Here is a 27,604-nt window from a genome sequence, read left to right as displayed (position 1 = left end):
CTGTGGGATCAGACTGAAGTCCACCTAATCCAGAACAGTGGCTAACTACATGCCTTTGAGAATGTCACTCCGTTTGGCACTCAGAGATAAACTGCTTCTGAAGATGGAAATTTCTTGCTGCCATCCTGGCTGAGAGCCACCCCGTAGAGTCATGTAGGATATGTCTCCCCCTTCACCTTTTAAATGCATCTAAGCTAGTGGCCTTCCCGCCAGAGCGGTACCTATTTATCTACTTGCACTTTGACGTGTGCTGCTCTGGTTCACCAGAAGCGGCTTAGTCATGCTGGCCACATGACCTGGAAGTTGTGGCTCCCTCAGCCTATTGAGCGAGATGAGCACCACAACCCCAGAGTCGTCTGCGACTGGACCTAACAGTCAGGGGTGCCTTTACCTTTAAGCTAGTGGCCAGCAGCATCTTCTATATAGCACATAATGCAATGACCCGTGGATTGCATGACTTTTAAAAGAAACATGAATATATTTTCCCTCCCTCTGATAACCGGGCCTACCACGCAAGAAAGCGACATCCCTTCTCCCCGGGATTGCTCTATGCAAACCCCAACCTCCCCAACCACCAACCTCTGGAGGCCGATCAGGATAAAAGGAGGGGAAACTACGGTGCTGACCGGCACAAGAAACGTCTAATGTAGCTCATTTAAGCTACGGTACGCTGCACCTGAACTAAGCTAAAGATTTCCTTGTGCCAGTGACCACCCCAAAGCTTCCCCCTCTTTCTCTCCGCTTGACCCACCTGAGGGGCTCTTCTCCATCCTTATGCCTTCGCCCTACCCCTTCCTCCCCGCGCTCACCTGTACTGCTTGGGATCGCTGGGGGACTTGACGATCTCGGGATCCCCCACGTTGGGGCTGGGCTCGCTGGCGCCCGCGGCCTTGTCTCCTTCGCCTCCCGCTTCCGCCTCAGGCTCCTCTTGGGCTGTGCCGGCCTTGGCCCCACGGCTGCTCCCCAAGTTCTCAGGCTGCTCGTGGCCGCTACCGAGCGAGGCCTTGGCCCGGCCAGGCATGGCTGTTACGGGCCCTGGGGGAGAGCGAGGCCCGGTGAGGATCCCTCGGGGCTTGGCTTGAGGGTTCCCGGCGCGGCTGCGGAGGGCTCGGCCTGCTCGAAGGTGGCTCGTCACCGAGGTCCCGCGCGGCCAGGCGGCTCCCGCCCTCAGCATCCACGGCGGGCCAAGCTCCGGCCCAGCAGCTCCAGCCCTCAGCCGCAGGCCGGTGCTTAGGACCGGAAGCCACCGAAGTCGGCCAATCAGGGCCCGGCTCGGCATCCACGCGCCGGACGCCCGCAAATCCGAGGTTCTACCGGCATCACTTGACTCTAACAGGCTACCGGGAGTCTGAGGAGGTGGGAATGGGGCAAACCATTGCTGTTAGGAAGGGAGGGGAGACAGAGAGTCGGGGAATGGGAATAAGCTATTGTAGGATGGAGTGGGCCTACACGTTTCTTCACTCAAGGCTTCTTCAGAACTGAGTTTTGAAGTTTTCCTTATAAACGACTTTCTAAAGACGAGTACTTCTAGATTGGTTCAACAAGCTCTCACTCGTGGAAAGGGAGCCAATCTGTGACAGCGAATGAGCGAGAGCCATTACGCTTAGAACGCCTGGGAACCATTCTGCGCTTCCTTAAACTGGGGATATATAGGTGAAACTCGGAAAATTAGAATATCGTCGACAAGTGCATTTATTTCAGTAATGCAAATTAAAAGATGAAACCAATATGTGAGATAGATGCATGACATGCAAAGCAAGATATGTCAAGCCTTTATTTGTTGTAATTGTAATTATTTGTCGTTAGGCAGGTCAATTATAAATGGAATGTAATTAATGAAATGTAATAGCGATGTTTATTTTTGTATTATTGTAACTATTTGTTTTATTACTGTGTAATTTCCAAAAGAATCCATTTGTTAAAATTAAAATAAAAAGTTGCATTACTGAAATAAATGCACTTTTCGACGATATTCTAATATTCTGAGTTTCACCCGTATAAGGGGCAGAAATTGAGCTGCTTGGAGCTAAATGACAGTGTAGTGAACTTGGTTGCTGGAAGAGTATCTCTGAAAGTGGTTTAAGGTTTTTTTTTATTATGTGTGTGTGTGTGTTTAGCTTGGAAGTAAAAATTGTTGTGTCTGCTGTTTCTCTTTTTGTCTTTTGTAACTTTGTTCGTTTTATGTTCTAAAGGTTTTTGGCATGCAAACTATGGAAGACTGGCGTTGTAGTTTGCTTTTCCGAGTTGCCCCGTTATCCTCTGTTACACTGGACACACCAACATTCCTTTGGCTAGTAGGACTGAACACCCAACCCTCCTTTGCATTGTGAATAGAGGAGAAATGCACCATTTGCTATGGTACATATGTAACTTGGATATTGTACTTGTGAAAAAGAAACTGCAGTAAACTACCATATTCACCTTTTCAGCAGCTAATCAAATCCAGAGCCAGACTGATTTTGGGCCAGGTGCAGTCTAACCTGGGTCACATGGTTTGCAATGATAAAATAGGGAAGAACCATAAATGCTACCTTGAGTTCCTTGGAGGAATGATGGCATATAAAGGTAATAATAAATTATTTGATTCATATATTTTTCTTTATATCATTAATTGCCCTTATATTTCACTGCTGTTAGACTCAAAGTTCCATCAGCCCCATACCTGCCAAGTTCGGGACCTAAAGATCCGGGATCGGCAGCGCGCGCATGACCGGAAGTTGCGTGACGCAACTTCCGGTGGCGCTTCGCCCTTCTATGGGCACCAGAAAATGGCGGCGCCAGCGCCGGAAGTCACTTCCGCGCATGACCGAAAACACGTAAAAGCGACTTCCGGCGCCGGCGCCACCATTTTCTGATGCCCATAGAAAGGCAAATCGCCACCGGAAGTCGCGTCACGCAACTTCCGGTCATGCGCGGAAGCGACTTCCGGCGCCGGCGCCGCCATTTTCTGGTGCCCATAGAAGGGCAAAGCGGCACCAGAAAAATGGCCGCCGGGCCGAAGCCGATTTAAGGGACAATACCGGGACTTTAACCTAAACGGGAGACCGCCGGGAAACGGTAAGAAAAAAGGGGTTTTCCCGGCGGATACGGGATACTTGGCAGCTATGATCAGCCCCTGTAAACATGGCCAATGTTGGGGATGATGGAAGTTGAAGTCCAACAATATCTGGAGTATCACAAGTTAGCCACCCCCCAAATTAACTGAGCGTGAATCAATGCTATTTTTCTAGGGGAAAAAGGTGCCAGAACTCACCACAGACACGTCCCTTGTTCTCTTAGAATGGCAATGCCGGCCACCTGAGAGGTGCTGCAACTGAGTTCTGTTGAGTTCCAGCTGAAAAAAAGCCCTGTGTATAATTAAAAGTGGGCCCAGGTTATATTATCTGGAGAGTAGCTCAGCAGCGTACGAGGATGAAATTGTATCGACCTATGTTACAGAACTGAGGTAACAATTATTGATGCAATATATGTGAAGTAATTTGAACAATCTAATGTTCAAATGGTAATAATATGTAGCATTATCTTTATAACCTTGCTTAGTCTGCCTATCAAAAACAGTAATAAAGTTATTGATAAGCATTATAACCATAGGGTTTGAGTGATACAACTGAAAAAATAGATGAGCTATTTATGTCTATTAGTGATGTAAATTAATACTCAAATCAGATCACAGTGACTAAATAACAGCTTTATTTTGTCATGATTTCATAATTAGGAACATGTACATTCAAACACTACACAGAAAGTGCCTGCTAAACACCAAATCACAAATGTGCAAGAAAATAGAACTTTCTCATTATAATTAATACAAATTCAAACTCCACTAAACATATTTTGACTTACTATCACAGTTCATATTCCTACTATGACAAAGTGACGTTTGTGTGTGAATATTAACAGTGCAATCTTATAGGTCTACTCAGAAGTGTGTCCCATTGAGTTATGTGGGATTGCAGTCTTAAGGTAGCTGCAAGATTGTCAGGGGCAACTTTCAAATGCCTGATCCTGCAAATTACAAAGAATTACTTCCTGAGCTTAGTTGACCTCAGTGAGGGTAGAGGATATTGGCAGGAAAAGTTAAAAGTGTGTCATTTTTAGTAGCCTTTGTCATTTTCAGTAGTTTTTATGTGCACATTTAATACACGCCGCTTATGATTTTTAAAATATTAAATAGTATAGGAATGGTCCTAAATGATATATTCTGATTATGTGAAATTTAGTTCACAAAAGCTAATTGCTATACAAAATTTGTTAGTCCTTAAAGTGCCACAGAATTCTTTATTTCAACCTTTTCCCAGTTACATATGTCTGTCTTTTCTTTTCTTGGGAACTTATGTACTTCCACAAGTGCAAAAAAAGTTAAACAGTCTGAATATTAATCTGTAGAGCAATTAAGCCGTAAACTCATTGAATGGCCTTGGATTTCTATCACTGTCATACTTGCAGTCTAATTGAAACCCTGTCCAGAATTCCATGCACATACCAAGGCTATTCAAGTGCTGCTTTGTAGGAAAAATGCCCCTAACAACTTGTTCCTAGTGCTTGTTGCAATTTGCTGTTTCACAGTCATTCTGCCAATATGCCTCTCTAAAGTACCACCCTTTCCTTCTGACACATGCTCGTGTGAATGGTGTGGCTGCGGTGGTATGGTGTGACTGAGCTTGATGGTTTTTGCCTCAATGAAAATGACTGGTTTAAATGACTGAGTCTAGAACCTTCTGCATGCTCTACCACTGAGCTACAGCTTTTCCTGTGCAATTCTTATTAAGCAAAGATACCAGTTAATTACACAAAGAACAGTATTGCCTCTCCCTTCCGAAGATCTTTCTGTGAAATAGTTTAAACTGCTTTCCTTTCTTTTTTTAATTAAATTTTTGTGCCATAGTTAACAGTGGCCTCTAGCTAGCAGATGCTAATAAAGTGTGTTTGGGTCAGGATTACCTGACTGGTGGCAAAACAATGGTAACATTAAGAACCACACAGAAATATGTGATAGACTATATAAACTACTTAAACCGTAGCATAACTTTTCACTGGAACACTAGCTGCGCTTGCACTGTTTTTTTAATATAAAATATATAAAGAGACTTTGCAAAACATCAAACAAACATATCCAGCTCCACCAGCACTGAAACATCTCTGTTAAAAGATGTACTGTCCCTGCCCACTATCCTGCAAAAATAACTTTCTTAGAGATTTTGAGGCATTAACAGGAGCAATTCTGCTGCAATGGAGGGGGGCTATATGTGAGGCGCACGTTCTTCCCGGCAGTAGTTGTCCTAGAAGATTCCGAATCCATGCTCTCCGACATCTTTTCACAGATGATGTCCACCAGGCGCTCAAAGACCTGCCTTACGTTGACATTCTCCTTGGCGCTAGCTTCAAAATAATCGAACCCTGTTGTTGTTTTTTTTAAAAAAAGTACACAAATCAATATTTGGTTATCCCAAAACTGCTTCTCATGTTAAATTGGCTTTAAATTATCTGTTGGTCATATTAAACGGTTCATTTTGGTTGGTTGGTTGGTTTTTAAAAAAACCAGGTGTCTAAGTTCAGAATAGATAAGGAGGTTTTATGAAAAGTGATGCTGTATAAATCTCTAGTTTATGGTCTATAAAATAAATAAATCAGTTAAAGTTCAAAAAGATCTTGCACCATATGAGTGTAGCCAGTGCTATTTTTCTAGAAAAAGAAGTGCTGGAAATCTCCATGAACACCACCCTCATTCTCTTAGAATGGCAATGTCACCCACCTGAGAGGTGCCGGAACTGAGTTTTGGTGAGTTCCAGCTGAAAAAAAGCCCTAAGTGTAGCACAGCTGTAAAAGAGATTTATTATTATTTTTATAAAGCACTAGCTGGCCCGGCCACGTGTTGCTGTGGCTCATCCCTGTGACTCCCCCCGTGCCATCCCGACCCATGATCCATCTCGACTCCGTCCTGCCCCCACCCCGAACACAGGCGAGTCCCCACCTCCACTCCCTGCAAACCTGAGCTGAGGTGCTTTGGAGAGGGAAGGGGATGGCAACGGCGGGGCGGGGCTTTGTTTTTGGCGCGAGGCCTGTCTCTGACAGTGGGACATGGGTGGCTAGGGGCAGGATCCCTGCATGGCCCTTTGTGGAGGAATGGCCGTTGTGGCGGTTATAGCATATTGGTTCCTGACTTTACGATCTGCCCTACCCTGTGAGACGCAGCTTCTGGCTTCTATTTACCAGCATGCACTTTTGTCTGAGTGGTGTGTTATGGAACACAGGGTTTTGGGGGTTTAACCTAGCACAGTTGTGATGTCTGTCTACGCAAACGGCAATCGGTCAAGTGATTTTGGTGAAAAGTGGAGACAAACAAACATGGTCAGTTTACATTTATATATATATATATATATATATATATATATATATATATATATATATATATAGATTGGGTATGTAAATGGTCCTCAGATTAGGTGGACTGATTTAGTTGATGTGTGTTGTATTGTATAGTCTTTGGGGGTGGGTTTGTTTTTATTCTTTTCTATGTACAGTATTGCATTTTTTCCTTGCCCTTTTTTATAAAAAAACATTTTATAATTTTAACACATCAAATATTAAATACATAGCTCTATTCACATATTAAAATAAACAAATCTTAATACTAAATCAGACATTGAAGCCTACAAAAAAAGCCTATAACTACTACTACCAATATTTAAAGCTTACAAAACACTTTTAAAATATTGCTGTCTTATAATGTCTGGATGCAGGTAGTGGCAGAGCAATAGATAATATCAGCTTGGTAATCATAAAGTCATATACAGGAACCAGCTAAAATTAGGAAAAAATGTTGATTGTGGTCCTTTGTTTTTAACCGTGCTGTCAGAGGTGAAGATTCGGGAGCTGAGAACTGGGTTCAACATGAGAGGTTTGAATAAATTAAGGAATTTCCATAAACACACTGATAACTCTTCTTACAAAAAAGCAAATGTTTACACTCCAGAGCTGTTTGGAATGCTCTTAATCAGGTGTTTGATATACTTCTTGATGTTCTAAAAATCTGAGAAGGTATATAAGGAAGAGTCAGAACAAAATACACCGCTGAGAAATTATGAGCAGTGTTAACTGTCATAGTAATTTGAATGTTGAATATCACGCTGATTCGTATGTCAACTACTAAGAAGGGGAAATGGAATGACTTAACTGAAATAATTCCATAAGGTTATTAACAGGGCTGCTTCAACAGACCAGTTGTTTGAAATGAACTATCAGTGTTAACACACCAACCAATGAAAAGCTAAATGAGGAAAATTGTATTTTATGCATGCCTGGGTACTTCTAATCCTCACTGCTGTGAAGCTCAGAACAGCTCCCAGTGCTCCCAACTATTTGACGAACAAAGCTGTGCGTCTGCTGCAAATAGTAGCAGCAGAAAGATAACTGATGCTTCCAGACAGGTGTTTATATTAGTATTGGTACTGGTCATTCATACAAGTTTTTCACAGTGCCTACACAGCATGCCACCCTTGCCCACCTCAATTGAATCCAGATTCATCATTTTCACTGAAAATACAATACATTAAAAAGCCTCCTGCTAATGACCTGTCTGTGGTATATAAATGAAAGCACTGCAACATTATACCTCTGTCTGAAAGCCTCCAGTAATTAGAGTGTCAGGCTAAGACTGTGGATGCTCTCTCACTGAGCCATAAGGCTCTCTGGTTGAGCCTTGTTCAGCTGCTCTCTTGACAACACTGAGAGTATAAATAATAGGGTATGAGGTCACACATCACTCATAACACCCACAAACATTCATATCCCACAGTTTATTTTATTCTCTCTTTCACACACTCAGTCTCTCGTGATGCCATCACTCCCAAGGACATATCTCAAAACAGCCATTCAGCCTCCATCACTCAACCACGACACTTGAAAGCCAGCAAAACAACAGTACTGTATGGTGTGTTTTTTTAACTCATTCTGCACTCTTCACTCCCTAGGAATACTGGAATTACCAATATCCAGCCAGTCAATATCCAAAACCAGATCCAAACATGACAAAACTCACCCCTCCTGCACACTCACACCTATACAGAGAGCAAGTCACACAGGAATCGGAGCAAACATCCAGCTAACAGAACTTGACAGTAGTGACATACCAAAGGACATGTGCCCAAAGGAAAAAAGATAGGCAGCAAAAGGTTCAGCCGGGACCAAATGGGACATTTAGCTTACAGTTCAACTCAGTTCAGTTGGGTAGCAGGCAGGGTTGGACCAAGACATTTTACTGTCTGAGGCAAAAGGCAAGATGGCGCCCCTCCCCATTCCACACAGAGAAGCCTATTAGACCTGCAGTTGGATTGTAGTTCAACATTGACCACATTTTTCACTGCAACTGAGACAGCAGGCTAAACAGAGAGGAATAGTAAATGGGCTTATTAACAGTCTATGTCCTTTTAAATGTCCTTGTGGGGGGGGGGTTATTGGTTTGTTTTGTTTTTCTTGTTTCTATTCTGTATTTTGTGTTTTTATTCTGTATTTTTTATGCTGTTAACCACCCTGGGATCTTCAGGTGAACGCTGTTACACTCATTTAATTAGTAAGTAAAATTACATAAATAATAAATAAATATTAAAACCCATTTATCTGGAGAAAGTAGATGAGGGTGCAATTAGGATACAACTAAGGGATACAGAACCTAGCCCTCAAGATGATAATGGACTACAACTTCCATCATCCTTGACCATTGGTCATGCTGGCTGGGACTGATGGGAGTTGGAATCCAACAACATCTGGAGGGCCATTGGTTCCCCATCCCTGCTTATAACTGGAGGGAGAAGGGATCAAAAAAAGAGAAAGGTTAACATGTACCCAACTGATCAGCCAGATGTTTTCCCTTTTCAAAAGGAACGATTCTCTCATCCTCCATGTCACATTTGTTTCCAACCAGAATGACTTGGGCATTATCCCAGGAGTAGGTCTTTATTTGAGTAGCCCTGTGGGAGAAGAAAGAATTTGCGGTCAGAGTAGTAGCCAATAATGTGTCACAGTGTGAATGCACTAAACCTCCACTCCCAAATGATAAAACACAAAGACAATATCGACAGTTAACAAATTGTTGATTTTGCAAAAGCAATGCAATCATCCCAATTTAGGAATTTCAATGAAAATTTTTAGCCAAAACCTTTGTGCTTTTCAGTGGTGTGCAGTCAGTGCTAGTCTCTTCAATGATCTCGCTAAATTAAACTATTAAAGCCTGGCGCCTCCTTCCCAAAGCCTGGGAAACTTCTGCTGGGCTTAGGGCCAGAGGTTCATGTGTGCGACACACACACACACACCGCCCAATGGCCCTCACAGGCTGGTGCCTCTGATCCTAACTGTTCCCCTATGAAAAATTTCACAGCACACCACTGGTGTGTTTGCTGATCCCTGTTTTAAGGAATATAATATGGAAAAGTGTTCGTTGAAAAAAGATATACCAAAATTGATTGCCTTCAGCTGAGCTGCTTGCTTCTGACACTTCCAGTTCTGCACCTGAAGGCTATAGTTTAGTTAGGAAAGCTCATAATTATCAATAAAAGTAGCCTGTATATTGAACTCAGGCGTTCTTGTAAGATTTTTCAAAGTGGGGAGCAGTCCATCTTCAGCTGAAACTAGATCAGAGCTTCCAGATGTGCCTAATATTCCATGTTTTGTTCACATATGCGCACACACGCACACAAATGCATTATAGCTTGCCAGTGACTACTTATTGATCCCATTCATTTTAACTTGTGTTTCTGGGAATTTGGAGTTTATAGGTCAGTCACAGTAGCATCAGTGCTTTCTAGATCAGTTTCAAGGATTTGTCCTAGGTTGTATGAAAATATCTTGAAGCTGCACCTTTTTAAAAACAATCATAAGCTTTCATTAAGCTGCAATCCTAACCCCAGTCACCTGGGAAGAAGCCCTATTGAATTCAATAGGATGGTTAGAATTGCTCTGGCAATTTTGTTTAGTATATTAACCAACACATTTTTTAGTTAAAGTTCCAAATTAATGGCTCACTTGTTTATTTTTGAAGCTGTTCATTTCCGCTAGAATGAAGAAGTGAAATGAAAATATTAAAGGTGGCCTTTCCATCTAGCAATCCACTGACATTTTGGTATCCCTTTAATTAACTAACTAATCTGAGATTAATCAATTAAAAATGTTAATAATTTAACAACATTTCTACATAAATTTAGGGTGGTTACATATGCACATCCAAAAAAAGAGAGAGGAATCTTATCACCAAAAGAGACTGCAAAAGACAAATATTTGAATGAAATTTGTCTGTGCTAATTTATATGTATCAATTCAAATTTAGAAAGAAATTGCTATAATTTAAATAGAAATGCAGCACCTCTCAGCACAGTTTTGGCTTTGGAATGAATCTGTGGCCAAAGAAACAAACCAAAGCATCCCAAATCCAGCAGGGGGAGCTAGTAGATATAAAATTGATGAATCATCTTCATCCCAAATTCATTGCTATCAATTAACCATATCTTCTATATATATTTTAAAAAATGTAAAAAGGGAATGTGGTTACGTTTCCACTTTCCACCGAAACCGGCCCTCCAGATGTTTTGGGACTACAACTCCCATCATCCCTGACCACTGGTCCTGTTAGCTAGGGGTGATGGGAGTTGTAGTCCCAACACATATGGAGGGCTGAGTTTGCCTATACCTGTTCTACATGAAATAGCTTTATCCTCTTTTAAAGCCATCCAAGTTTGTGGTCATCACTACATCTTGTGGGAGTAAATGTCAAAGTTTAATTATGCACTTTTGTCTGTCCTGAATCTTTAGTTTAGGTAAATGTTGTTTACTACTATATGTGGTAGTCTCCGAACACACAATGCACACATTTCCTCAATAGTATTTAATGTTATTCTTGGATATATCACTCTCAGTGATATGGAGCTCAATCCACTCAGCATATCCCCTGTAGGGAAATGTTGGCAGTGCCGTTTTTTCAAAAGAATAGCTCAAAAATTGCATTAAAAATTTTATTTATTTTTGCAATTTTGCTAAAAAAAGCTCAACAATTTTCACTGTTTGAAATATGGCAATCCTATCCCCCTGTATCTCCATTTTCCCATTTATTTCAACAAAGCTTACACCAGTAAGACTGCTGATGGATTATGCCTGTGGAGCCTGATTTCTGATTCAGAAGCAACCACCACCTTCCGATTAATTCCTGACAATGTTTAATTACTTCTGGACAGCCCACGTCATGCCTCTCATACCAAAAGCAATGTCAGTCAGTTAGTCCATGAATATTCACAAGGCAGGATGCTCTGTGATGGATGGCAAAGCTTACCTTAAATAAACTCTGCTGCGGAACAGAATTTGTGGCAGCTAATCTAAAAAGAGCCAGCTGTGATAGTTTTCAAATACAGCTTGAAAACCAGAATGCCAAGATCATCTTCACACTTTCAGCAATCTGCAAAGTGTCATTAACATCAAATATCTGTGGTGTGTTCCCCTCCCCCTGCTGCAATCCTATAGAAGAAATGAGGGGGTTAGGATCCTAAGGTGATTCAAGACCACCACTGACTTGCCTCCAGAATGCTCTTCGGGTTCTATCATGGGCAGGAACACCAATGCCCATATTCTCTTCAGGTACATCTATGCCCATAAACTTTCTGATGCCATGCAGGCGGGGGTAGGGGGTGGGAGGGTCTGGGGCAAAATGCCAGCCTACCAACAGACCTCTCTCTCCATGTGAGGTGGTGGCACCACTACAGTGGTACCTCGCAAGCCGAATGCCCTGCAAGGCGAATTTTTCGCAAGACGAATGCATCTTGCGATCTGATGGTGACTCGCAAGATGAATTCGTTTTGCGAAAAATTCGTCTTGCGAATCGCGGTTTCCCATAGGAATGCATTGAAATTTAATTAATGCGTTCCTATGGGCAAAAAAAGAAGTTTCAATGCATTCCTATGGGAAACCGCGATTTGCAAGACGAATTTTTCGCAAAACGAATTGACTTACGGAACGAATTGAATTCGTCTTACGAGGCACCACTGTATATTGTGGCTCACTGGCCAGCATCTGAGGTTCCTTAGGATTGCTCCCTTACCATGTCTGCTCTTTAAGAACTGAATGAATGAATGAATGGCTATGTTCCAGTTGAATGACTGCTGTGGAAACAACCTAAAACTGATAGAACCTGACAAATTCTGAATTCCTCACACACGTGTATTTCTTTTGATTTGAAAATTGCAATTCATCCCCTCCTTCTGTATACTTTGGGTAGGCTCATTCAGAATGGAACTGAATGAATGACTGCTGCCCAGCACCTGGACCAATGCATTCAAGAACGGAGATTCTAACTAAGGAGGTTTTCAAGCAGAGGTTGGATGGGCATCTGTCATTTAGTTGAGATTTCTGCATTGCAGGGGTTAGACTATATGACCCTCAGAGTCCCTTCCAGCTCTACAATTATATGATCCTTTGATCTGCCACTTTGCTGTAGAATCTCTATTTGCCATTCAAAAAGCAATACTTTATATACCTGTATAGATAATACTGCTTTTGTTTCTCTTTTCTGATTCCAATCTGGTTTAACACATCAGCTATAGCATGCTTTGTTTTTTATTTCGGCACCATCACACATTCCTTCACAAGGCGTTAATCCATAAAATTGTATGCAAGCCACCTGCCTCCATTTTTTTTTAAAAAAAACTGTCTTCAATACAATAGTCATTTCAAAAGAAATGTTTTGCTTCATAATGGCTTAAAATTTCCATCCCTTCTTTTTCTCAAAGTGTGCTCCCTTGATTTATCGGAAACAAATTAAGTTAAATCATACAAGAGTGCACCAGCTAATTTACAGGCTTTTAATGTTTTAGCTCTGAAACGATAGATTTTTTTCAAGGACATATGGCAATCTCTTACAAAGCCATTAAAAAGCTCACATCACAGGAGATAGCAAACTGTGTGAGTTCTCTCAAATAGCTTGCAGAATTTTTTCTTATATACTGTATAGGCAAAATGTGTAGATGTTTTCCAAAGTTACTTAGAAGGCTGTGTTTTCAAAGTTGGTTTGATAGGTCCCCTGCTGGCTTTTGGTTAGTGAAGTGTTTTTAGATTTTATTTATCTATTTATCCCCACTGCCTTAGGTGTCAGCCAGCCTTCTGTTCCTTCTGGGATTTGCAACCATCTCTTTACAAAATCTTGTACATGTGGAGACAAGAGCGCTGCATAGTCATGCAAGGAAAGGAAGCTGGCACTTGAGAGAGGAGAAATAAGCTGCGAGCAATAGTTGCCCTTGCCTGCACAATCTCAAGTCACTTCCACAGAATGACAAGATGATGAAACTGAGAAATGAATTTGGCCTTTGCCATTATTCATTCGTATCATATGCTTTTCTGGCTCTGGAAGAAACCGTGATGTTTGGCACATCTTGAAAACTGACTGCACACATTTTAACTTTATAGAGCAAGAGGCGCTACTTGTGAAGTGTGTGTCCTATAAACACTCAGGATGCTTTAGCCTCAGACTCATTTTTGCCTTGCAGGTTTTTGCATTTATTTTTAAATAATCAACCACTTCCCTTTGGTCTGCATGTTGTTTCTGAAAGTGTGAATTACGGTAGGTGGGTTTACCTTTAAATGCAATCTGAACTGAATTCCCTCCACCACCTCTAATAACAGCACAGTCCTATTCATATCTAGGTAAAGGTAAAGGGACCCCTGACCCCTGACCATTAGGTCCAGTTGTGACCGACTCTGGGGTTGCGCGCTCATCTCGCATTATTGGCCGAGGGAGCCGGCGTATAGCTTCCAGGTCATGTGGCCAGCATGACAAAGCCGCTTCTGGCGAACCAGAGCAGCACATGGAAACGCCGTTTACCTTCCCGCTGTAGCGGTTCCTATTTATCTACTTGCACTTTGACGTGCTTTCGAACTGCTAGGTTGGCAGGAACTGGGACCAAGCAATGGGAGCTCACCCCGTCACAGGGATTCGAACCGCCGACCTTCCGATCAGCAAGCCCTAGGCTCAGTGGTTTAACCACAGCGCCACCTGGGTCCCTTATCTACTCAATGGCAAATCCCACTGAATTCAATGGGATTTATCTCCTGAAAAGTGTATACAGCAGTGCAGTATTAAGACTGGCCCTTAATGTTACATTTCAATTGAAATGGGTAGAGCAGGCATCCCCAAACTGCGGCCCTCCAGATGTTTTGCACTACAACTCCCATGATCCCTACCTAACAGGACCAGTGGTCGGGGAAGATGGGAATTGTAGTCCAAAACATCTGGAGGGCCGAAGTTTGGGGATGCCTGGGGCAGAGCTTACTGCAGAAAGTTCTCTTCCCTACCCCCCCAATTGTCACATGATGGAGACACAGTAAACAAAATCTACCCTAAAATGTCTTGAATTTGATTATAAGCAATAGTGTTTTGTAGATTACATAGGCATAGGCTTCAAATAATGTTGCACGGTGTATTTCTGACCCAGAGTGATCCTATTATACCGACTAATGGGGAAGGCTTGACTCTGTCTGCATGCATTAGAGAGGGCAGTGATCACTTCATCCTAACTGACATAGTACAACTGAACTACAAGAAAAATATTTCTCATTTAATGAAAGCCATAGCTCTAATTAGAGCTGCTACTGTGCTGTGTGGAATAATTATTACAAGGAGGTGTGATTTAAAGGAGAAAAGGCTCTCAGCTTCTTGGGAAGTGTTATAATGGCAGTCACAGAGACAGAGTTGCTACTTTTTCTGGTTCCCATATCATTAACAGCTGCCTGATAGGCAGAAATTCAATGGGTGTACTTTCACCATCTGCTTCTCCATGATGGGGTAAGCTGCACTTGTTGAATTTTTGTCTTTATATACAAAGGTGTTTTAAAAGTCAGAGGAATTTTAAAACAATGTGGCAACCCTATAAGGGGGAAAAAACAGTTTGCCAGCAAGCAGACACTTTTCTCATTTGAACTGGCTTTTTTTGTGCTAGAAGAGAGTTGGGGAAATAGACTAATAGTCAAGTTTTCTTAGTGTAATGCATATGTACTACTGTCTGCCAAAGTTGATTGACTCCATTAAAACAGTAATCCTATATATGTCTCATTGTCCGTGTGGCTTATTCCCAGGTAGGGATGGGAAACAAATTTCATTCAGTTCATATTTGGAGGTGAATCAACCAAATTTGCACTTTCCAAAGTAATACACAAAGTGAAATACAGCCATTAATATATAAATACTTTTCTAACTTTTGCAATACACTTCTCCAGTCAAGTAACATGTGCAAAATGCATATAGTACAGTAAAGTGTGCATACAAATGCATATATTAGTAGAAGCCCTCATGAAAAATAGTCTTTTAGTGCATATTTTTCCTAATATGTACATTATACCGGTATATATAATTTTGCCATACACACATTTGCAAGCAATTTCCTTTCATTTACCATAATTGCATTTTTAATCTTATTTCCCCCTAGCTCCTATTTATGCACACTTCCCCCTAGTATATGCATTTTCCCTTTTGGCTGAAGGATGGCTGTGTTTCAGTTTGCATATTGTTTCATGAAATGCAAATTAGGTATGTTTGTCTTTTAATGCAAACTGCATTGGATTTCTCTGCCATTTTTACTTGTGTCATTTGACAGATGTGTAAATCAGCTACAGCAGGGGTCCCCAGACTACGGCCCGGGGGCCACATACGGCCCCCGAGGCTCTTTTATGCGGCCCCCGGGGACCTCTTCTGCCCACTGCCGCTGCCCGCTCTTACTGGCGCGGCTGCCGACTTCCGACCCGGAAAAGCGACGGAAATAGCTTGTGCTCACACACAAGCGTCATTTCCGGTGTACTTCCCGGTCGGAGGAGGCTTCTGCACATGCGCACAAGCTATTTCCAGGTCAGGAGTGTGCCAGAAATAGCGTTTGCGCATGTGCGCGCACAGCCACGTGCTCCCACGCCCCCGCGCGCGCTCCCCCACCCTCCGGCCCACCACGCAATCGGCACGACGGGCATCTGGCCCAAAGCCGGGTAAGTTTGGGGACCCCTGAGCTACAGCATCTCCTGGCCAGCTACACTGGTGGCATTCACATGCAGCAGAGAGCAAGACAAATGCTGCTGTTCTTGGTTGGCGAGTATGATAGCACAGAAGGCAAGCTCCTTTGATCTGGCTACTGATGTCTAACAGCACAATCCCATCTGTATTTACCCAGAAGTAAGTCTTAATGAAATTTGATGGGTCTTACTCCCAGGTAAGATTAATTAGGATTGCAGCCTTGTTTTGGTACTTTAAGGAACCTAGCTCAAGATGTTTAGGCTGAATGTATTTTGCTATAAGGGCTAGTCATCTGAGAGATCCTGTAAGCAGGGTCTTGGCTGGTTCCAAGCTTTTTGACCAGCGGTATATGACATGCTTCTCCCTCTGAATTTTACATCTAATCAGCTACACTGGATCAAAATCAGATGGTTAGAATGAGAATTGTTTTTTTTCTAGAAAGGTTGTTGCAATGTTTGAAGGTTGGACCACGTACTGTCACACAGATGGTAAAGTGATGTATAGCTTCTGGTGATACATAAGCTTTCTGCATAATTGGAATGACACTGAGATCTCATAAATAAACATTAGATGGGACTGATGTTCACTGACATTGTGAAATGAACTTCGGGCTTGGCAATTAATGCCATCAGTAGAATAATTTGGCTGAAAAATTGCTCCAGGGCGGAAAAACAGTCCTGATGTGCAGTAATGGAGCATCTTTGAGAATAAGGCTGAAATCTTGTGCATATTTACTCATGATGAAGTATCAGGTCTACTAAATTCATTGGCAGCTATTTATGAGACAACAAATGCAGGACTGGGCTAGAAACTTTTTAAGTTGTGCGTGTGCATTTTTTATAGACTCAGGCAGAGTAATTAATAGTAGTATTAATAATTTGATTGTGATTATGTTTTGTTAAGCTCTTGAGCTTCCTTCTTTCCTCTTATAAGATGTGGTGTGAGTTGATCACTGAGAGAAGAAGAAGAAGAAGAGGAGGAGGAGGAGGAGGAGGAGGAGGAGTAGTAGTTTGGATTTGATATCCCGCTTTATCACTACCCGAAGGAGTCTCAAAGTGGCTAACAATCTCCTTTCCCCTCCTCCCCCACAACAAACACTCTGTGAGGTGAGTGGGGCTGAGAGACTTCAAAGAAGTGTGACTAGCCCAAGGTCACCCAGCAGCTGCATGTGGAGGAGTGGAGACGCAAACCCGGTTCCCCAGATTACGAGTCTACCGCTCTTAACCACTACACCACACTGGCACTACACCACACTACACCATGCACAGTGGATTGCATGGTAACTGGAAAATGAAACCATTACAGAAAGTAACAATCATCTGTTCCTACCAGTCCTGAATAGCAGTGAAGGATTCTTCACAAGTAATATCGTACATAAGGATAAATCCCATTGCTCCTCGATAATAGGCAGTGGTAATTGTCCTGTACCTTTCTTGTCCAGCAGTATCCTAAACAACGACAAGAAACAGAAGCATTAGGCATCAAGGACTCTTGCTGAAAACAGCATAATCCCATTGATCTTATCAGCATGATTTTATTGTATGCTCTGTCTGCCACAAACAGCAGAGGGCCTGCCACACTTCAGTCCTTAATGTGGTCATTGGTTGGTTGATTGCTTTAAGGATTTCTAAACCAGCTTCCATACAATATGGAAATGGAAAACAACAACAAACAAATTACAAAGGTATTATTACAATACTAAATAATAGATATAATAAAACCTTGCACAACAAAGAACCTAATCAGACCTTTGTCAAAAAGTGTTGTTTCTTGGAATCCTCTCAAGTCATTTCTGTACAGTGGTACCTCAGGTTACAGACGCTTCAGGTTACAGACTCCACTAACCCAGAAATAGTATCTCGGGTTAAGAACTTTACTTCAGGATGTGAACAGAAATCGTACGGTGGCGGCGGCCCCATTAGCTAAAGTGGTACCTCAGGTTAAGAACAGTTTCAGGTTAAGAATGAAACTCCAGAACTAATAACTGTACGTTCTTAACCTGAGGTACCACTGTATTGGCATTTTGCATCTATAGGTTTTGCACAGGATAAAAACATGACTAGAGCACTGAAAAATCAGCCCTGTTCAGACTGGACCATAGAGCTAAAAAAACATTATTATTACCTGAAGGCTGATTATCAGTGAATAAAGATTTAGGGAAGGGAGATGGGACACCATTGGGAGCTTTCATTGGTATTGCTAAAGCAGCATGGGAGTGATTTCCATCAGGACTTTTGGCTGGGCAGTCATGAATTAAGGGGCAATGTCCTCATGTGAAAATGTAAAATGAAAAGAGATTGTAAAATGAAAAGAGATTGCAAAGCGCTCCAAAACGCCCTCTCCAAACTGAGTGAATGGGAAGTAACAATGAATGCAATTCAATGCAAACAAATGCTGGCTGGGGAAACAGAATGCCATACCCAAACAGCAGAGTGTGCTAACTAAGAATATTTAGATAGATGATAGATAGATGGATATTTATTGTCATTGTACATAGTACAATGAAATTGAATGCCATCCCATAAAAAACAAAACAAAAACACAATTATAGCCACACACACCCGTTACAACTCCCCAAGATCATATTACCGTACAGTGGTGCCTCACTTAACAAATGCCCTGCTTAACAAAATTTCCACTTAACAAAAGGTTTTTTCTAGCGGAGGTTGCCTCGCTAGACGAATTCGTTTTACGAAAAATTCGTCTAGCGAATTGCGGTTTCCCATAGGAATGCATTGAAATTCAATTAATGCGTTCCTATGGGCAAAAAAAAATTCAAAAAAATTTCAATGCATTCCTATGGGATTCGCTAGGCGAATTTTTCGTTATAAGAAAAGACCCGTGGAACGAATTAAATTCGTCTAGCGAGGCAGCACTGTATTTAGTTACAGCATTTAAGATGGTTATATAGCTCTTGGATAGAAACTGTTTTTTTAATCTATTCGCTCTTGTTTGAATTGTTCTGTATCCCTTGCCCGAAGGCAAGTATAGTCATGCATGGGGAAATGCTTTTGGACCTGTACTATCCTGCTTGGTCATAACTTGCTCCTGGGGTCCAGCATTGTGTGAGCAGCTCAAGTTTTAATGCATCTGAGAGGTTTTGCTTTTTATCTCTATCAAGCTTCTGCCATCGTTGAAGCTGCAGAGTAGTGGTAACTGCCTCAGTATTTACAGTTGGGATGTTCTTATTCCCTACCCACTGTCTGTACCTTGATTTGTCTCTTTTAAAGGAGACATATTAGGTGCCACTTGTGCAATATCTGACGAAATAGTATATTCAGTATGTGTCTGCGAATATCCAGTGTTAAACAAATAGAAACAGCTCTGCTCCTTTGATTTCTCTCCCTAGCAACATTATACAGAAAATCATTGTGCCTTTCTTTCACCCCTCAACCGACAGCACTGTTTCTGTTTCCCAATAAAATGATTTTTGTTACCCATTTCTTGAAAACCCTTTTAGCACTTTGGGGTTTTCTTCTCAACCTACCCTTCAAAAAGCAGGACCGGGTCCTATAGCATCCCCAAGCCCTTCACCTGATCACAAAAGGCACCACAACTCCTTTGTTTATCATTGTATTTGTAGGGTTTCCAGATCTTGTAATATTTGCAGAAGCAGCGTCATTAGAACAAGCAGCATTCATCTGAGCGACACCATCTCCCTACCACTTTATTTCCCCAACGTCTGGTTAAATGAGCTACTTGCTTCCATAAACAGTCACTCCTGAGTGTAAGCCTGCCAACCTCATCAATAAACTGCTAGGGAATTCTGATAACCTATTGGGTTACGGAAAGGGATAGAAATATACATGCCATGGGAAACATTTCATGAGATTATTATTTTGCTTTGAGGATTAATCATACCTATTTTATTCTGAGCACCTCTGTGCCTAAGCAAACACTGAATGTCTCCAGAGAAAAACAATAAAAACAATACAGTACTTCAAAATTAAAAACAAAAGACAAAGAATATGTTTTCAGATAAGGTTTGCCCCTTATTGCTATCAATATCTGTTGTACTAGGAATGTCCATGCTATACCCTAAAAATCACATCACTTTGGACTGGTGGCTGGTAAAAGAAGTTAAGTTTCCACTGGAAAATTTTCCACACATGGCACCTATTATTATAATTCAGTCTGCCTGTTGTTACTCATGACAACGTAAAATGGAAGACCTGCAGTTAGCATTTGGCTGTTGAAGGCAGATATGTTTTACCTTGAGGTGATCTCGGGGGTTGGGGGGATATGCAGAGAAAAAATTACACTTTTGAGGACATCCCAAAACAGTAATCCTATTTCCTAACAGTTATTTAAAGTGGTTGCAATTAATCTTTCTGGCCTTCACGATGCCTCAAGAGGTGATGGTTTGAAAATATTTGAGAATTACTGGAACAGATTGCTTAGCAGTTTTATGACAATAAGGCAGGCATCCCCAAACTGTGGCCCTCCAGATGTTTTGGCCTACAACTCCCATGATCCTTAGCTAACAGGACCAGTGGTCGGGGAAGATGGGAATTGTAGTCCAAAACATCTGGAGGGCCGAAGTTTGGGGATGCCTGCAATAAGGTCTTGTTTTCTGAGATGGCTCTCCAGCTGAACTGGCAACCTAGAAGTGAGAAAGCTTTGACAGCATTTTAATCTGTTTCCCCTCAAAGTTCAACATGTAGACCAGACATTCAAAGTGTTTACAAATACATGTTTGTTTTTTAAAAAATCCATTTGCACATATTTCATCCATCTCTCAGCTATCAGACAGATGCTCTGAAACAGCAGCAGAAAAAAACGAGGGCCTTATCTTTAAGGCGCACACCTGATGTGTACAGCCCCTTTTCTTCCCTGCTGTGTCCAGGTTTGTGCTGGTGGTATTTTTCAAAAAATCAAATGGCAGTGTACGGGCTTTCAAGCTCCACTTTCTAAAAGGTTTCATGCATTTAATATGATTAATGGAGAAGTCTCCTCTTTCTTCTACACACTCCAGGGGGTGAAGGAGACTGAAAGGTAACTTAGCCAGGAAATTCAGCAACTGCCAAAAGAGCTTTAAGGCAGGGATGGTGGAACCTGTGGCTCTCTGGTTGGAGAATAATTCCAATCATCCCTGGCCATTGGTCATGCTGGCTGAGAGCTGAGGTCTAGCAACATTGCATTCAAGTGCAATTTTCTGCTAATAAACACATTTTTGTATGCTGTTTTGACGAATGTACACATTTTAGCAAGGAGTGGAGTTCCTAAGATGATTGAATGGCACATAGTTTGCCTCCTTCCATCAACTCCTGCAGCCAAGCTGGTGCCAAATGTATTGCTCTACTTTCCTTTGGACCACATCAGTGAGGCCAAGAGGTGGGTATTCTCGTTAGGACAGCACACTGCCCAAGCTTGCAACCTAGAGAGATCACTTTGGTGTTGCTAACGCAGCAAAAACAACATGGAAGGCAGCAATTATGAGATACCGGTCTCTGCAGACACAGCAGGTGCTGTGATTCTCCAGCTTTTTGAGTTCACTCCATTTTCTTGTTACAGACAGAAGCCAACAAGAAATTTTTCAGAAGGTGCAAATTTGATAGATTTGCCCTTGAATGCAAACTCAATCGAATTTCTCCCCATCCATAGTGCTGATGTTTCAACAAGCAGCCTTTGTTGCCATACTCCTACTTCCGTAATAATAAAAGCAAATGCTTAGGGCTGCTTAATGCTCTGAATGTAGGAGTTACGCGTGTGCCAGACTTTCTGTAGATTAATGTAATTCCTCTCACAGCCTTCTCCAACTTCAGCTTAAAGCACCTTGGGATCCAATTATGTTGCTGAAAAAGGGGAAGGAATCTAATCAGTCCAGCCTCTTTTCATAATTCTCCCCCAAATATCTCCAAGACGCTAACTCACCCCAGCAAGCCTCTCCAATGCTGCAGGAGCATAGCTGCCAAGTTATCCCCTTTTTTAAGGGATTTTCCCTTATGCTGAATAGGCTTCCTCGCGAGAAAAGGGAAAACTTGGCAGCTATGTGCAGGGGACTCTTGGAGAGGTTTGGAAAAACAGCAAGATTCAGGGCTGATTTTAATTCCTCTCCCTCCTCTCATGAACATGACTGAATCCTAAGGTTCATTAAGCTGAAGTTGGACACCAGTTGGCAAAGGCTGGGGGAGAAAAATTATCTTAATTTGCAGAAAGCCCTAAACACACATAAGCCCCACTCAGATCACCAAGTAGCTACAATTTGTTTTTAATATTACAGATATTTTGCAATTCTGTTTAAAAATTAATAAATATTTAGTTATTTAAAGAACAAACTACAGTTTACTCCTGTAAGCTAACTGGAAGAGGAAGGGGAGGAGTGATCAAGGGGCAAGAGGTGGAGGGGGGCATGAAACTTGGCATATTTTCTGCTGAGCTCCACCTATTGGTGTGAATGGCAAGCAGCAGAATATGCAATTAACGTGTTGAGTGAAAACACATAAGTGTGCTGACCCTAATGTGCTCTTTGCACATACATTAAAAATGGATCTGAATGACCCAGCTGCAAGATAATGCCCCCATGTACACAGCCTTACGGGAAGTCCCATTCAGTTTGGATATGAATATTTATCCAATCAAAGAATGTGGACCTTGGTTATATATATGTGAACCTTTGCTCAGCTGTTAGGGCTTCTGCCAATTAAAGAAGTATAGTTGATTAATTGAATGCCTTTCAGTCAATGAATTGGTTAATTTATTGCTTTAAGTTTATTTACCAAAACCTCAATATAGGTGCTTTTTAGAGATCCTGAAGGATGCTAAACTCAGTGTTAGGAAGATAGGCCATCTTTCATCATTTCATTGCAATTCTCTGTTGTGGTGACATCCCAACCAATTAAAATTCACCCTTATTGATTAAAATAATCCCATACCTATTAATCAACCAGCTTGCAGTCCCTAGTGATAATCCCACAGAGTCCACTTTTAAAGGTCTGAAAATAGGACTTTCCCCATAATTTGAGTGAAATGATGGATGTGAATCTACTTCATATAGGTAGTGGAAAGCACTTCAGAAATTCTTCATTCACACACTTAAATCACACTTCATTTACCGCAAGAGGAGGCATTTGTGGCAGCCGGGAATGAAATGATAAATAGGACAAGCCACTCTTGCAACAGAATGGATAAAAGCAGGAGTTCTACACACACACACACACACACACACACACACACACACACACACACACATACACTTGAACAATCCTTGGGTTGTTAGGAAGGATTCTTAGTGGCAGACGGGCATGCATTTGTGGTGCTAGCAGGAAAGATGTATATATAACTAGACCGACATAAGCCTATACTGTACGTTTTTCACTTAGTTTATGTTGGAAGGTCAAGTCCAACTACTCACAACCACCCCTTAATTCTCATCTCTCCCATGATGCCTTGCTGTCAGGAGCCAAAGTCAGAGGCAGCTCAGCAATAAAACATCTGGTGTCAGTGAAGTTAACTCTTTATTCAATGAAACCAAAATCACGAACACTTCCCAGTAGGTCTTGCCCCACTGAGGCAGTTGTGAGAACTGAAGGTCCCTGCCCTCCCACAGCTCTCTAAGCGTCCTCCACTAGGTTCCTTCCCCAGCAGCCTAAGGCTGCTTTGTCTTGTCTCTCTTTGCTCCACCTTCTTCATTCCTTCATTCGCAGTGGGGAGGGGAGCTGGTCACAGCAAGAGGGGGAAACTCCCTTGCTTCTTCAGTGGCCTGCCTCCACCCTGCCTCTTGGCGCCCTGCCCCTGCTTCTGCCTCCAATTCTGGACTGTTCTCTACCACAGGCTCTTCCTGCTCCCTAACCCTGCTCCCTCTTCAGCTTCCGATACCTCCTCCTCCTCCTCCCCCCAGTCTGTTCCTTTTTCTCTCGCTGACTACTCATCGCAGTTCCACTGCCAATCCCCTGGCTCTGAGCCGCCTTCCCTTTGGGGTTTCCCAGCTGGTGCCTCCCACCACTGCTCTGCGTCCAGTCAGTCCATGACACTTGCTTCTGAAGTGGCAAGTGAATGCAATAGCTTTAGCATTTTGAGGGGTTGTCCTCTCTCAGATGGGAAAACAAATGGATATTCATATGGAGGGAGATGGAACGGAAGCTGCGACTCAGAAGGCCTCAGTCCACTTCTAGCCTTTGTTGTCAAAAGTTGCTCAACTGGAGCTCTCTACAGTGACCTTCCTTGCCCTGTGGACCCCTTCACCGGACAACACTCTATTTTTCCAAAATCCACCTTTGCTTTTGTTTGAAGTGCAGCAGCAGCGATCATTCAGTTTATAACTGTGTTTGCTCATGTCTTGCCACCTTTGCATCTCCCTTCCCTACTGCCTCCCATGACCTCTTCCCCCACCCCATGCTTAAAATGTAAATTGAAAGCTCCTCTGAGCATTGACTTGTTGTTGGGGTTTTGTTTCTGTTTTGCTCATGGCACTCTGCAAAACCCAAAGCATGCACAACACTAATAATACGAAACAGCAAACCAAATGGAACATTTTAAGTATTCAGTTTTTACTTGGATGTCCCACATTGCCCTCACCGAATTCTACCAAATTAGCAACAAAGAATTATGTTGGTGGGCACTGGTCAACCTTTGTTCCTGCTACAACCTAGAAATAGAAATGTTCAGGGGAGGGGAGGATGAGTCAATGGCTACTATGAGAAGCAAGTGATGTTATGAATCACTTTGAAAGCTGCTTTCTGATTTCACCTGCCAGCAGCAGCAAATTAACCCCACACCCACCGGGTCACTACCAGAAAATGTCAGTCAGTGCAGAGCTTAGCTCTCCTGAAAACACTTCACTTCAAAGGAATTAATTGTGTGATTTCTCTCCTTCTAACAACTAATCATTCATTTTCACAAAACCACAGGGAGATCAAGCAAGGAGGCTCAGTGGTTTAGACCACAGCATCACTTGCGCCCCCTACTAATGTGTATATAGCCACAGGTTGGTCCAACATGGGAGATATGGGGGCCATTTTTGTCACATGGAAAGGTTGGTCAAAATGGTAGCTTGTTTCCTCTATTTCCTCATTTTAAATGCCACAAAATCAGTACAAAATAGGGCCTGTGGCAATGAAGGGATGGGTGTGACTTGTGAGTATAAGGTACTTCTGTAATCTCAATACAGACCTGGGCTATGAAAATCTGAAATTGACTTATCACATAGAAAATGTTTTAGTTGTTGTTGTTGTTGTTTGGTGGGGGCTGCTGCTGCTGCTGCTTTGAAAATACAGCAGGGATTAGCTACTGCTTGCCAGTTCAGCCGATCAAACAGCAAGTGAGGTAGAAAACACAGCTGCTTCCTTCTCAAACATCTTCTGACACTGATTATCACTTTACTGGCCTGTTACAGATTTTATAGGATTTATGAAACAGTGCTGTGAAGAAAAAAACTACAACAGAATACATAGTGAAGTGTGTGTATACGTGGGGGCAGATTTGGGTCATAAAACCTACATATGCATGAAAATACGGCAGGGGCGTAGCCAGGATCAAAACTAGGGGGGGGGCAAGCCATGGTCGTTCAGGGGCGGGGCCAAGGCACAGAAGGGGAGGGGCCACAAAGTGGGCGGGGCTAAAGGGCCAACGGGCCTGATGACATCGTGGCGGTGGCAGCAGCGGCCACCTTGTGCTTCTGGGGCTGGTAGCGTTGGCGGCTACCCTGCTTGGCTGGAGAGGACGGGAGGGTCGGGCAGGCGAGAGGGGGTGGCAGGGCGGGCGAGGGCGAGGCAAGACACGGCCGCAGCCACGACGGCTCCGAGGCGTTGCTGCATATCAGCATAATATTTCAACCATGGTTCAAGCCCCACCTTAGGAAAAAAATCCTGCATTACAGGGGGTTGGACTAGATGACCCTTGTGGTCCCTTCCGACTACAATTCTATGATTCTATTGATATATTACCATACATATGCATCATTCTGCTTTCTTGAATTGTCCTACTCCTAGGCATAGCATCCAACTCCTAGAGGCCTAGGTGCCCCCCCCAATTACTGGTAAATACCGTATTTGAAAGAGTCATCCCCCCATGTTGATGGGCTTTCTATGTGGGGCTTATCTGCCCCCCCCCGTATTTTATTAAGGATGGAAGAGGGAGGGAAGGAAGGAAGAAATAGAGAGATAACTCATATTTGTGGGTGTCTCTGGATGACGCTGTGATGCTGGAACTCTGCAGCAAGAGGACAGGAGGGTCGGGCAGGCAAGAGGGGGTGGAAGGGCGGGCGAGGGCGGGGCAAGGCATGGCCGCAGCTACGACAGCTCCGAGGCGTTGCTGCATATCAGCATAATATTTCAACCATGGTTCAAGCCCCACCTTAGGAAAAAAATCCTGCATTGCAGCGGGTTGGACTAGATGACCCTTGTGGTCCCTTCCGACTACAATTCTACGATTCTATTGATATATTACCATACCATATGCATCGTTCTGCTTTCTTGAATTGTCCTACTCCTAGGCATAGCAGCCAACTCCTAGAGGCCTAGGTGCCTCTCCCCCCCCCCAATTACTGGTAAATACCGTATTTGAAAGAGTCATCCCCCCATGTTGATGGGCTTTCTATGTGGGGCTTATCTGCCCCCCCATATTTTATTAAGGATGGAAGAGGGAGGGAAGGAAGGAAGAAATAGAGAGAGGGATAACTCATATTTGTGGGTGCCTCTGGGTGACGCTGTGATGCTGGAACTCTGCATGTACAGGAGCCTTGTAAGCAGCTTTCTCTCTGCTTGATTTACAGCAGGCACGTCCAACAGGTAGATTGTGATCTACCAGTAGATCACTGGATGTCTGTGGTAGATCACTGGTAGGTCACTGGCACCCCTAAAAAAAGCTCACCCAAAATTTTCCTCCTCCCTCAAAAAAGTTGAACTATGACCTGAAGCCCTAAACAAAAATGGGCCTCCCTCCCTCCTAAAAGAAGCTCAACAAGTTTGACCTAAACCCCAAAAAACAGGGCTTCCCTTCCTTTAAAAAAAACTCAACAGCTTTGACCTGAACCCCCCAAAAGGGGGTAGATCACCCCCAGTTTTAAACTCTGAGTAGATCAGAGTCTCTTGGGAGGTGGCCACCCCTGATTTACAGTATACAGATGCAGGAGGAGGGGCAGACTGGAACACCAATGCTTTTTATAAACATCACTGTGTCTGTCAAAGCTACAGCCCCCCCTTTCTTATTCACTTCCTTTTAGCCTTGCAGAGCCACCTTAGTCAAATTGAATCCTCTGAGTCTGCACCCTCATTAAATCGCCAATAGAACTCTTAATGCTCCTGAATGCTCATTAACAAGTCCCACTTAAGAACAATAGGGTGAAATGGTCAGCTATCAAATCTTGCCTGGGGATATATGCTCCATTGTCTTAACTGCTTAACTACTGGTAGCCACTTTGCTTTATTTATTTGATGTGTTTTTGTTACTGCTGTGCCCCCCCCCAGCAAGCGGAGACTTAGCTGCTCTTGCTAAAGCAAAGCCTTTTCCACTTCAGTTTTTGGAGGGGAAAAGTGCTGGTTATGGTCTGTAAAATACATTATTATTTTTGCTTCTGGGGGGGCAGCTGCCCCCTCCTGCCCCCCCTGCCTACGCCCATGAAATACGGTAAATTCCTTGAAT

The 27,604-nt window shown here is 42.8% G+C and overlaps 2 protein-coding genes across 2 annotated transcripts in view; both read right to left on the bottom strand.

Annotated features, from left to right (window-relative positions):
• NRDC (nardilysin convertase) overlaps nt 1-1,472 on the bottom strand; it is a 32,289-nt gene extending 30,817 nt beyond the window's left edge. Inside the window, exon 1 of the mRNA XM_035122697.3 lies at nt 810-1,472. Coding sequence (XP_034978588.2) covers nt 810-1,279 — 470 coding nt within the window. The 5' untranslated portion in view covers nt 1,280-1,472. The remainder of the gene's footprint in view (nt 1-809) is intronic.
• Nucleotides 1,473-3,667: 2,195 nt separating this feature from the next.
• The window catches only part of RAB3B (RAB3B, member RAS oncogene family), a 50,289-nt gene continuing 26,352 nt past the window's right edge, over nt 3,668-27,604 (bottom strand). The window contains exons 3-5 of the mRNA XM_035122707.3: nt 17,354-17,472; nt 8,842-8,966; nt 3,668-5,397 (exon numbers count right to left, since the gene is read on the bottom strand). Coding sequence (XP_034978598.1) covers nt 5,207-5,397; nt 8,842-8,966; nt 17,354-17,472 — 435 coding nt within the window. The 3' untranslated portion in view covers nt 3,668-5,206. The remainder of the gene's footprint in view (nt 5,398-8,841; nt 8,967-17,353; nt 17,473-27,604) is intronic.

The sequence above is a fragment of the Zootoca vivipara genome, chromosome 7 (assembly GCF_965207765.1).
Source record: "Zootoca vivipara chromosome 7, rZooViv2.hap1.1, whole genome shotgun sequence".
Lineage (NCBI taxonomy): Eukaryota > Metazoa > Chordata > Lepidosauria > Squamata > Lacertidae > Zootoca > Zootoca vivipara.
Note: the sequence above shows the minus strand (reverse complement) of the source record. Positions and strands in the feature narration are given on the sequence as shown.